Source organism: Lathyrus oleraceus, chromosome 6 (assembly GCF_024323335.1).
Source record: "Lathyrus oleraceus cultivar Zhongwan6 chromosome 6, CAAS_Psat_ZW6_1.0, whole genome shotgun sequence".
Taxonomy (NCBI): domain Eukaryota; kingdom Viridiplantae; phylum Streptophyta; class Magnoliopsida; order Fabales; family Fabaceae; genus Lathyrus; species Lathyrus oleraceus.
In genome coordinates this window covers 376,173,733-376,186,181 of record NC_066584.1, presented here as the reverse complement: position 1 = coordinate 376,186,181, position 12,449 = coordinate 376,173,733, and the positions used below count along the sequence as shown (strand labels likewise).

At 32.7% G+C, this 12,449-nt stretch overlaps 1 protein-coding gene across 1 annotated transcript; it reads right to left on the bottom strand.

Annotated features, from left to right (window-relative positions):
- Positions 1–849: 849 nt before the first annotated feature.
- LOC127097550 (zinc finger protein ZAT5) lies at positions 850–2,674 on the bottom strand. The gene has a single exon (XM_051036042.1). The coding sequence runs from the start codon at positions 2,335–2,337 to the stop codon at positions 1,210–1,212; it is 1,128 nt and encodes a 375-aa protein (XP_050891999.1). The 5' UTR covers positions 2,338–2,674; the 3' UTR covers positions 850–1,209.
- Between the last annotated feature and the right edge of the window lie 9,775 nt (positions 2,675–12,449).

Below are 12,449 nucleotides of genomic sequence, written 5' to 3'. Positions count from 1 at the left end.
CACCTCGAGCATAAGGACTTGTCAATCTATCCCGATGAAAGGACTGGTGAAATATACCGTGAGCATATAAAGAAAACATCCCTGAGACTTAATTTCAATACGATTGAATTCTCAGTTCATATAATTAGGATGTTAAATTGCCTCATCATCAAGTTAGAATCCCGCGAAAAACTTTCATTTGGAGTAATATCTTTATTCAAGAGTAACAGTTTGGAATTTACAAATCAAGAATAATGAATAATTTATCTCTAGTGGATGAGTGATGAACAGATACATGAATGTATTATATAGTTGTAGAACATAGGTCGTGGTTTACATAATCACAAAATGTAACATAAAAAAATGAAAATGCAACAATAGCAACGATGCAACCATAATATAACTTAAATTATCAATTTTAAAAGATAAAACTTAAGGATCAATATCCTCGTAGATTGTGGATCAGAATTCTGCCAATAGATTATATGCAAATTTTACAGTAAATTTTAAGAAAATAACTGATGATTCTCTTTCACCTTGTATGAAGTATGCCTCCCCAATCTATATTAATTAAAACAAAAAATACCCAACCATCTCTGTTTTTGCAATCTCAATTACAATTTACATGTTTCAACCTTAATATTATTTTAATGTAACATATTGGTAAAGGAGAAAAAGGACAGCATGAGGCTTCATGTGAGAATATCAGTTACTTACTGGCTTTCCACACTTTTATTCCATCTCCATAACCAATATGAGGGGACACATAATAAACACACCGTAAGAGAGAGAGAGACAGAACATTTAGAGAGAGAGAGAGGGACAACCTTTCTTGTAAACAAAACAATGTAACTTAAACAATTTTTAACATAGTACCAATAACCCCTTATGCCTCTATTTCTCCCTGTATTCATAATACATCATCACATTCTTTGGCACAGAAAAAAATAGCATAAAAAATAATGAAAATAAAAAGATGAAAAAGATACCCAACATGATCTATACATTAGTTTGTGTTGAGTTCTTTTCAATGAACAAATTAAAAATAATTCTTCAATAAACAGCTGAATTCATAAAAATTATCAGGTGCTTGTTCAAGTTGAATGAGAATCAAAAGAATATAAGATCATACAACAAATATATATCTAGATTTATATGTCAGATGATCGACATATATAGGTATCTGTCGATCATCTTGTTGAATCCAAAATCGAAACCTTATCACTTGTCTCAGTAATGACAATCTACCAGAGCTGGTGCAGAGAAGACAAGATTTGTTTGTTGCTGCGGTTGCTGCTGCTGTTGCTGTTGTTGCTGTTGATGTTGTTTTTGTCCATGCTGTTGTTGGTGTTGTTGCTTGGAAGCAAAGGCAAATTTTGATTCTTTCTGATCATCTTCAGGTGCAGGAAGGTTGAGATCCAAATCCAAAGACAAAACATTCCTTTTCTTTCTAGGTTGATGATCTTCATCAGGCTCTAAAGCCATTGGTGTCAATGAGAGTGTGGTGTTAGCAGTTGATGACCCCACCGGCGCGCGGTGGCGCCTCATGTGCCCACCAAGTGCTTGTCCAGATGTGAATTCAGAACCACAAATGGAACACTCGTGAACCTTAGACTTGTTGTTGTTATTGTTTCCGCCGTATAGATTTCCCTTACCATTGTTATTCAATTGAAGGGAAATTGGTTTATGATTGGGCTTGAATTGAAACTCTTGATCATCATCGAAAAACTGTTTTCGCTCTTGAGCAATTGCCAATGCTTTTGGCTTTTTGTGACTTGCTCTGTGGCCACCAAGTGCTTGAAATGAAGGGAAAGTCCTGTTACATGTTTTGCATTCATAAACATAGAAACCTGCTCTTCCAGAATCCAAAGTAGCAGCTTCCATGAACTTTCTACTGCTGTATTTTGTGTAGTTCATCATTCCACCATCCAATTCATCCGTAGTTTTCGGCGATTCCTTTGATTGTCCCTGTGCCAATAGAATCAAGCAGTTTGCCATATCATGTTCTTCATCATCCATAACACTCTCCTGTTTCTCTTCAACATAAGATGTTGTCGGAGAGGTATTGTTGTTATTGTGGATGATATTGATATTGATATTGTTGGTGTTGATGACATCATCACCATTGTAACAATCTTCTCTTTCACCTTCACCTTCACCTGTTCCTCCTCCTTCTCCGGTTGAAGAATTAGCAGTGATGGAAAAAGGCATAGGAGATTGTGGCCTAACCCTTTTGGTTCTTTTCCCTTTGATGATATTGCTGAGTTCCTTAGAGGCTAAAGAGAGTTGTTGTTGTTGCTGCTGTTGATGATCATGTTGATGATGATCATGTTGATGATGATTAGAGGCTGGTTCCATTTGATTTGGATTAAGAGAGATAGAGAGAAAGAAGTTGAATTGAACCTTAACCTTAAAAGTTAAGAGAGAAAGAGAGAGGGGTTAGGAGAATTGTAATGTAATGTAAGGTAGCATATAGAAAGGAGAGTGGTTATTTATATATATATAGAAAGAGAAAGAGAAAGGGATTGGGTTGGGGGAGTCAAAAGCCACCCAATGCAGTAACTGTGATTGATTTGTGAATAAAACACAAGTGTTTATTTATAGGCAAGTTAAGAAAAGGAAAAAATTTGAGAGAGAATATAGGTAGAGAGAGAATTAACTAAAGAAAAAAAGAGAGCCAAAAATAATGAAAAAAAATTAACAGAAAGTGACCAAATATGGAGAGAGTGGCAGAGTGGACATATATAGATAGAGTCCGTCTCACACTCTCTTTCTCACACTTTGCCAACGCACTTCACCAAATGAAATGAAACTACTCCAACCAAAAGCTTGGTGGCAAGATATTAGCATGCTAATAACTTTTTTTAATTAATTACTTAATTAATCTCTCTCATTCTAATTAATTACTCTCTTGCATTGCATGCATTATCAGTAATTAGTAATTACTATTTACTATTTACTAATTACCGCAACTCATATTCATGGGGTGAATCAATTCTCTATATATGGATTGCTTGTATCTTACACCAACCTCTCAATCTTTTTCACTTCACTGGCTCTTTGTATCTAAACCACAAAAGGTTTTGTAGGTTGTAGTTTTGCTTGCACCATGTAATTTCGGGTGAATGCATGGAATTTTTTTTATCTTTAGAGATAGCTATTTCATACCAAAGATTTTATTTTATTCTATTTTAATATTAGATTATAAGTATTGATTTTGAGATTTACTATTTACTGTTAATTATGTTTTTCAGATACATTTTAATTAAGAAATATTTTAATTAAATTTTAAAATTTTAATAAATAGAAATGCATGCGTATAATCGACGCTATTAAATTCAAAAGATGACAAAATTTTAAAAAATTAGAGATATGAATTCTTTTAATACAATTTCACACAATTTTCAAGATAATTGCAAAGTGTAATATTCACTTTTAAAGTCGGTGCAATAAGGTTTGATTTATCTGACGATATTGCGTGGTGGACTCAACTATGATGGATAGAGGGGGATTGCGTGGTGGGTATGTTTCAAATATGATTCCAAATATTTTAAAGTCGATGCAATAAGATTTGGTTTATCTGACGACATTGCGTAGTGGATTCAAAAATATGACGGATAGAGATGGATTACGTGATGGGTATGTTTCAAATATGATTCCAAACATCTTAAAGTCTGTGCAGTAAGGTTTGGTTTACCTGACGACATTGCGTGATGGATTCAAAACTATGACGGATAGAGATTGATTGTCTGGTGGATATGTTTCAAATATAATTTCAAACATCTTATTAAAATATTACACATAAAACGATAAATATTATGAACGCGTCTATTATAAATATCTTGATAAAAAAATGCGTTTATTTTAAGATTCATCCAATCTTATAAAATTTATAAAAGTTGTATACAAATTTGTTAATTGATATATTTTTTGAAATAAATAAACGAAAGGTAAAATATAGAAAATTTAATATGAATGTTAGGTCTTTGTGTAAACTTATTATAAAGAATTTTGTATATTGAACTATTAAATTTTATGGATTTTCTTATTGTGAGAAAACACTCTCTCTGTTGGATTTAAGTACCAAAATAAATAAATAGAATTTACTGTTTGACGAAGTAGTAGAATATGATAGTTAATCATGGAACATATTATATCATGTTTCTATTGTTATAAAAAATAATTTTAAATATGAATTGGGTTAGAAATAAATATAATATTAAATTATTTCAAAAACAATTTAATGTAAATATAAAATTAAATTTTTAATAAAATATTAAAAAACAAAGGAATTAATATTAAATTAAAATATAAAAAATTAATTTATTAATATTAGAATATTAAAATTAAAATTATTAATAAAAATGTCAAGAACATAATATATATAATATAATTACTCGTGATTTAGAGAAAGTTAAATATTTATTAAGTTGTCATAATACTTTTAAAATTTTATACATTTTTTAATTTTTTTAATATTAAAAAAACAATTAAAAATATAATTATTTAAAAAATAATAATTTTATAATTAAAAATATAATATATATATATTTTATAATCAAATATGTAACTAATATATAAAACGGTAAAATAATTTTTATTTTTTTATTATATATATAACAAATACGTGATAGAATAATTGTCTATTATATCATTATCATAAGATATTATTATCCAACTCGTTGAAAAGACAAGAAAGAAAAAGCCAAGAATGGTTACATTTTTACCAATACAAGTGCTTAAGAAAAAGAGATAAGAAGAAACATGAAGGTTGTTTCTTCAAACCCCTCACTCTCTACTTTGTGATCTAGACCACAGAAAATGTGTGACATGTTGAATTCTAGAATTCATGCCCGACCACAATTAATCTTGTTGGTTACTTACTATCTATAGCTAAAATTCAAGTTATCATGAACGAACCTAATGATTGTTTCAATTTTAAGGAATATTTTAATGAATAAGTGATGAGTTACAACCAAAAAAATTTGTTGTAGTATAGTTGGTAACACGTTATGGTTGAAGAATGAGAGATAATACATGTAGAGTGTAAGATAGAGGATGATATATACACTATCTTTAGAGAAGCAATAAGCTAGCCATTACTTTGGGTGAACGATTTGTGCACGAGATGATTAATTGGAGTGCAAGGCTGGAACCACGGAATCTGCGGTGATCCCTTCCCTTATATTATGCTACCTTTTCTACTCTGTCATGTCTGCATCACCACACATTTTTTACATTTATTCCATGGACTTCTTGTGTTACTAGCTTCCCACTCTTTTTCTTGTTCTCTTAATTTTGGGCCAGAGTTGTACTAAATGGTAAATGAAACTAAGGGAATTTTTGTAACATATATTATGACAATATTTTAAAGCAATGATTATATTAAAAGAGCATTAGGGTATTCTTCCCCGATTACAAAAAACGGAGAATTTGAAAAACGAAAAAATTTCCAACCAACAAAAACTTAAACTAACCGAATAATTGGTTCCTTACAAAAATCTTAAAAATTACATTTGAGATAAGGAATATTTCATACGGTTAACCATCTCCACACCGTCATTTTTATGGTCCAAATTAAACCATCTGCATTGCAAATCAATCCTTGGAACATAATCTCGCTCCTTAGATTCCAAACACACCAAATGACTGTCATCCACACAACCCCAACCTTCCCTTTTCTGATTTTAAATTGGATGTAACTACTACACCAACAATTCAAGATCTTCTAAAAAGGCCTTCAAAAGTGTCTGATAAACCTATCCACTTCTCCACCTCCTTCTAAATCTTCTTGGTGACCTTACAAGTGAAAACTAAATGTCGAAGGTTCTCCTACTCCTGAAAATAGAAAACACAACAGGTTTCATGATTGGATGTTAATATATTTCTCCTTCTCAATTGATCCTTGATAGGTAACCTATTGAGGAAAAACTTCCATCCAAAAGCTTTGATACGATATGGGACATGAGTTTTTCATAACCTGTCTGAAACAACCTGTATAATATATATCTAGAATAATACCATACAAGTGTTAATTTTTGGTATTGTCACAACATAAGTGCCTAACGACATATTTATATACATGTACATAAAATAAAATACAACATATGGCACATGTCATATAATATTGCCTAAATAGAAATCTAAGAACTATGTACAATATCTACAATTGTACAAAATTCACAGCGGAAGATCACAATAAAAGATTCCCTTAAAACATCAATGCATAACTCCTCTTGTATAATATAACTTGGAAATAATATCCAAAAAGCAACAATAATATTGGGGTGAGATAATTATCTCAGTGAGTTCTCATATCCTGTGGGTTAACTCGACTCTACAGGGTTTTTAATCGATTTCCTAACTCAAGTCTTAAAAAGATAAACACTTAAACAACTAGGAGATTTTCGCATTGTGTGGAAACATGTACACTTGAATTCAGCAACTCAAAGCAATCATTATTCGGAAACCTACCAAGGCATCTTTCCCTGACCAACCCTACGTCTAGGATTATCGACGCGCGTCATGAATCTTTGTATCATACTTCAACTTACACATGGACTTCGGATTCCAAGTGATGGCATCCACTTCAAGAATCGCCGCTCCCTATGGAACTCCAAGCCCATTCCGATCCTTTTACCCATATGGGACTCTAATCCACTTTGGGATCCACCGTATTTGGGACTCTAACCCAGGTCGAATAAAGTATTAGTTCATATTTCCCAATTCTTACTTTTCATAAGTATCGAACTTTGGGGGACACGACAATGTGGTTGTTTCCGAATACATGACTAGTTCATCAATACAACATGATTGTACACATCAATCATTAGATGTTCACATCCACCAATTCTCATAACAGTAAATCATATTTCATACAAAGTATACTAGTTTGTAACTAAACTTTAATTCTAGTGACTACTCGTACACGGTACACATCGAGATACCCTTTGCGTCCAAGCATCGCCACATAACTTTATTTCCATAACCTAGATTACCTTTCTAAGTCACTAGTACTTATACTCCTAGGTTTCCTCACTTATCTTCATAAGGTTTTAATCATATTATTTCACATCCAACACAACAAAAATATTTATCATACATCATAATATAATTCAAAGCATTCATAAGGCACGCAAGGTAATATAACATGGTACAAGAATAATAGTCATATACATTATCTTTCTAATGTCTGCGTCCAAAACGGAGTTACAACACTCAAATTATCTAACAATCTAACCTAATCAAGATTTAGGTTAACATTTATTCATTTCACAAGTATTCAACAACAAAAGTCTAAGCCTAGTGGTAAGGCATGCACCAAGACAAGGAGTTCCTAGGTTCAACCCCCATTAGTAGTATATTTTCATTTTTAAGGAATTAATTCATGTCAATTAATTGACAAAAAAAATCCTCTCAAACCTGTAGCCTCATCCAATTGATTGGCCTGGAAAGTAGACCAGGACCAATCGATTGATTCGTGTTCTTTTCATGAAGAACTCTCTCTGTAACTCCTATTTTCCAAAACATACATAACTTGTTTCATTTCTATACAGACATAGTATCCAAGCTGCAATTTACACATGATATGGCTCATCAACAACATGTATACATTCCATAGTTTTCTCAAGATCATGAAACACATAATCATAACAGCAACAACAATAACATTCAAACATGTGAAACACAACAATCATGGAGGACATGGTAAATCATTATTCATGATCAAGAAAGAACATTATCATGCTCTCGTGAACCTCATTACTACTCTATGATTCAACAAAACCCTAAATTTTAAGAATCATAAGGTACTAACTAGAATTCACCTTGGTTCAAGAAGAGGATGATGAAATTGAGATGATTTGGTGGTGATGATCATGATCTCCATGGTTTCCTTTCTCTTTTTTCTTCCTCTCCTTCTCTACTTCACTTCTTTCTTTCTTTCCTTTCTTTTCTTTCTCTTTCCCTCTTTCTCTTTTTTTTCTCTTTCTGATAACTCTATCTTTCTTATTCTTATCTCTTCCTACTTCTTCTTATCCATACTTTCTCTTCCTATTCTTTCCAACACACACACACACAATATATATATATATATATATTATATATATATATATATATATTATATATATATATATATCCTTCTCTACTTCACTTCTTTCTTTCTTTCCTTTCTTTTCTTTCTCTTTCTGATAACTCTATCTTTCTTATTCTTATCTCTTCCTACTTCTTCTTATCCATACTTTCTCTTCCTATTCTTTCCACCACACACACACGCACAATATATATATATATATATATATATATATATATATATATATATATATATATATATATATTATATATATATATATATATATATATATATATATAATATTATGTAATTATACAAAATATTTTAATTGATATTTTATCTTCTAGTACCAATTGACCAATTATTAATATTACTAAAATATCCTCTCTTGTACTTATTAATATTTTTTTCTTAATAATAATTGATCTCTTCAGAGTCCACTGGTTACTCTATTGGTCCCAACTGACAACATTTGGAGCACACAAGAGCTTAATTTGTTCCAACTGACAAGAGATAGAGTACAAGGAACTCAATTGGTTTCTGTTGGTGTAAGTCCTAGAGGCCAATACTTTTGGTACTTGTATCGAATTATTTATTAATAATAAAAGGCTTTTTCTTTATTATGTTTGTTTAATAAAGTCCCTAGAATAGCTAGTCCGTTTAATGTATCAAGTATGACTTAATCATGAGATCACATTAAACATAAGAACATTATTCTTAAAGTATCCGTAGTCGAGCTTTATTGTGAAGTGGGATAACATTAAAGCATTAAGACTATTATGTATATAGACTGATGATCACATCTCATGGATCATGGATAAGGAGTTATCAAGTCTTAAACATAGGTATGAATATTAAGAGTAATATTTATACTGGATTGACCCGCTATGAGAATACTATATAGAATGTTATGCAAAGTGTCATAAGTTATTCTCATGGTGATAATGGTGTATACCACCCTTCGACCTGAAACCATTATGAACCCTAGATGTAGAGTCGAGTGCCTTATTGCTGATCAAACGTTGTCCGTAACTGGATGACCATAAAGACAGTTGATGGGTACTCCACGAAGCATGCTAAGGGACATGAGTGACCTAGATGGAATTTGCCCATCCTGCGTAACATGATAAATGTCTATAGGCCCAATATTGAACTGGACAAGGATGACACGGTTTATGCCTTGTGTTCAATATAGACATATGGGCAAAAGGATAATTATACACATAAATATTATCACAAAAGGATTTGTTAGATCACATGACATTTTCGTGTCTTGGGTAGCAGTGATGTGTTGCTAGATACCGCTCACTGTTTATTATGTGAAATACTGATTTAATATAATTGTCAATGTCGTGAAAACCTACAGGGTCACACACAAAGGACGGATTGATGAGAGATAGAGTAACTAAGGAACACCGTAAGGTACGATGCACTTAAGTGAATTGTAGAACATCGTAAGGTACAGTGTACTTAAGTAGAATACGGAATATGGTAAGGTGCCATGCGCTTAAGTGATTTTGGCATATTATAAGATATGGGTCACATACACTTAAGGCATGCACCAAGACAAGGAGTTCCTAGGTTCAACCCCCACTAGTAGTATATTTTCATTTTTTAAAGAATTAATTCATGTCAATTAATTGACAAAAAAAAATAATTCCCTCAAACATGTGGCCTCATCCAATTGATTGACCTGGAAAGTAGACCAGGACCAATCGATTGATCCGTGTTCTTTTCATGAAGAACTCTCTCTGTAACTCCTATTTTCCAAAACCTACATAACTTGTTTCATTTCTATACAGACATAGTATCCAAGCTGCAATTTACACATGACATGGCTCATCAACAACATGTATACATTCCATAATTTTCTCAAGATCATGAAACACATAATCATAACAACAACAACAACAATAACATTCAAACATGTGAAACACAACAATCATGGAGGACATGGTAAATCATTATTCATGATCAAGAAAGAACACTATCATGCTCTCATGAACCTCATTATTACTCTATGATTCAACAAAACCCTAGATTTTAAGAATCATAAGGTACTAACTAGAACTCACCTTGGTTCAAGAAGAGGATGATGAAATTGAGATGATTTGGTGGTGATGGTCATGATCTCCATGGTTTCCTTTCTCTTCTTTCTTCCTCTCCTTCTCTACTTCACTTCTTTCTTTCTTTCCTTTCTTTTCTTTCTCTTTCCCTCTTTCTCTTTTTTTTCTCTTTCTGATAACTCTCTCTTTCTTATTCTTATCTCTTCATACTTCTTCTTATCCATACTTTCTCTTCATATTCTTTTTGTCCACTGGTTACTCTATTAGTCCCAACTGACAACATTTGGAGCACACAAGAGCTTAATTTGTTTCAACTGACAAGAGATAGAGTACATAGGAACTCAGTTGGTTTCAAATGATAACCATTTGAACATTTAACCATTTGAACATTTAAGGGAATATGGGATATTACATTGTCAAAAGCTTCAAGTTTTCCGTCTTCTTGATCCTCAATGATCAAATCAGATACATATAACTCATAACCCAATTTGACATTGTACCCTTCAAACAGATCTGACTTCCACATTATTTTGTCGTAAGAATTTCTAATTGGAGTTGTTTTGTTCAACAATGCTAGCAGATCCTACTTCATATTCTGCATGGCATCATCTTGAACATTCGGGAGACCTAGATCTCCCCACTTCGACTCGTTGGCACTCCAATTCCCCATACCATCTAACATGACTTCCTTCTTAGAGCTGAGTAGATACGTGTCCTCGTACTGGGATTTTAAACTCACACTATTCTACAAATTAGCAGACCAAAGAGGATTTTGACTGCCTTCTCCTATAATGAAATGTATGTTACATGCAAAATCAAAAAAGTACCAGAAGACTTTTTAGCATTCATGATTAAATCTTTCCACCAAGATGAAACTGATATTCTCCCGCACCTGTTTTCGCTCGTCAACATTTGATAAGTAATGTTACCATGCCTAGAAGTCAACACGTCCTTCCAAATCGTCAATTTCTTCTCAAGAATTCTCCATCTCTACTTATACAACAAAGCAAGATTGAATTCTTTAATTATCTTCACCTCAAGACCCCCCAACTTATTGGATTTGCAGACTTGGTTCCATCCAAACCAGTGAATCCACCTTCTATCCTCCTTATCACCCCACAAGAATCTTTGTTGAATCTTTTCTATGTCTCTCAAAATATTCACATGTGCTTTGTAAAAAGATAGCAAGAAAATCGATAAACTGCTCAACACTGATTTTAAAAGGGTAATCATGCCTCTTATCGATAATAAACGATCTTTTTAATCAAGTAGCCTCGATTTGATTTTATCCAGCAAAGGTTTCCACAAAATTACTCTTCTAGGGTTTGATCCTATAGGGATTCTGTGAAAAGTAAATGCCTTATCTTCGGTCCTGCAGGATAATAAATTTGTAGTTGCTGACAAGAACCGGTTGCTAATATTGATACCAATTACTTGACTTTTGTGTAAATTGAATCCTAAACTTGAGACAATCTCAAAACCTCTAAGAACCACTTTAATTGACCACAAATTCTTCCAGCTTCCATCTCCAATGAGTAGGGTGTTGTATGCAAATTGTAGAATTTTGACTTTGAATCTATTTTGAACGTTGAAACCTTTGAAGTCTCCCACCTCCGAAGCTTTCCTCACCAAACCCGCTAAGCCTCATGCTATTATTATAAAAATAAAGGGAGATAACATATATTCTGACTTAACCCCCTTCTTACTTCAAAATCCTTTGTAGGACTCTCGTTCACCAATATTGACACCTGACTTGAGAATATGGTGGCCTCCATCCATTTCAACCAAAGACTACCGAGACCCATTCTTCTCAACATATACTTGAGAAAATCCTAGCTAACCATATCATCCTGTTTCTCGAAGTCGACTTTGAAGAGAAAATAATCCTTCTTCATTCTAGTAGCATAGTCCATTATCTCACTTGCAACTAAAACTCCATGCAAAAGCAGTCTACCAAACACAAAAGTTGTTTGACACTCAGAAATCAGAGAACCTAAAAATTTGTTCAACCTCAAGGCTAGAAGTTTAAAGAGGATTTTATACAGGAAACCAACTAAACATATAGGTCTATAATCATCAAGGATGTGAGAACTGTTAGATGTTGGGATCAAAGTTAAAAAGGAAGAGGTTATGGATTTTGAGAGTTTTGCTTTACCATGAAAATCCTTGATAAATATCATAATATCTTCCTTGAGAAAGTGCCAACACTTCTTAATAATCACGGAGTTGTAGTCGTCCGGTCCTGGATTCTTAATCCCCCCATAACTCCAAACCACGTCTTTTATTTCCTGATCTATGAAGCAATCTTCCAGGCTACATCAATCAGATAGAGA

Bases quoted from the DNA above. Each gene is read 5' to 3' on its own strand.
- LOC127097550 (XM_051036042.1), bottom strand. From the start codon at position 2,337: ATGGAACCAGCCTCTAATCATCATCAACATGATCATCATCAACATGAT.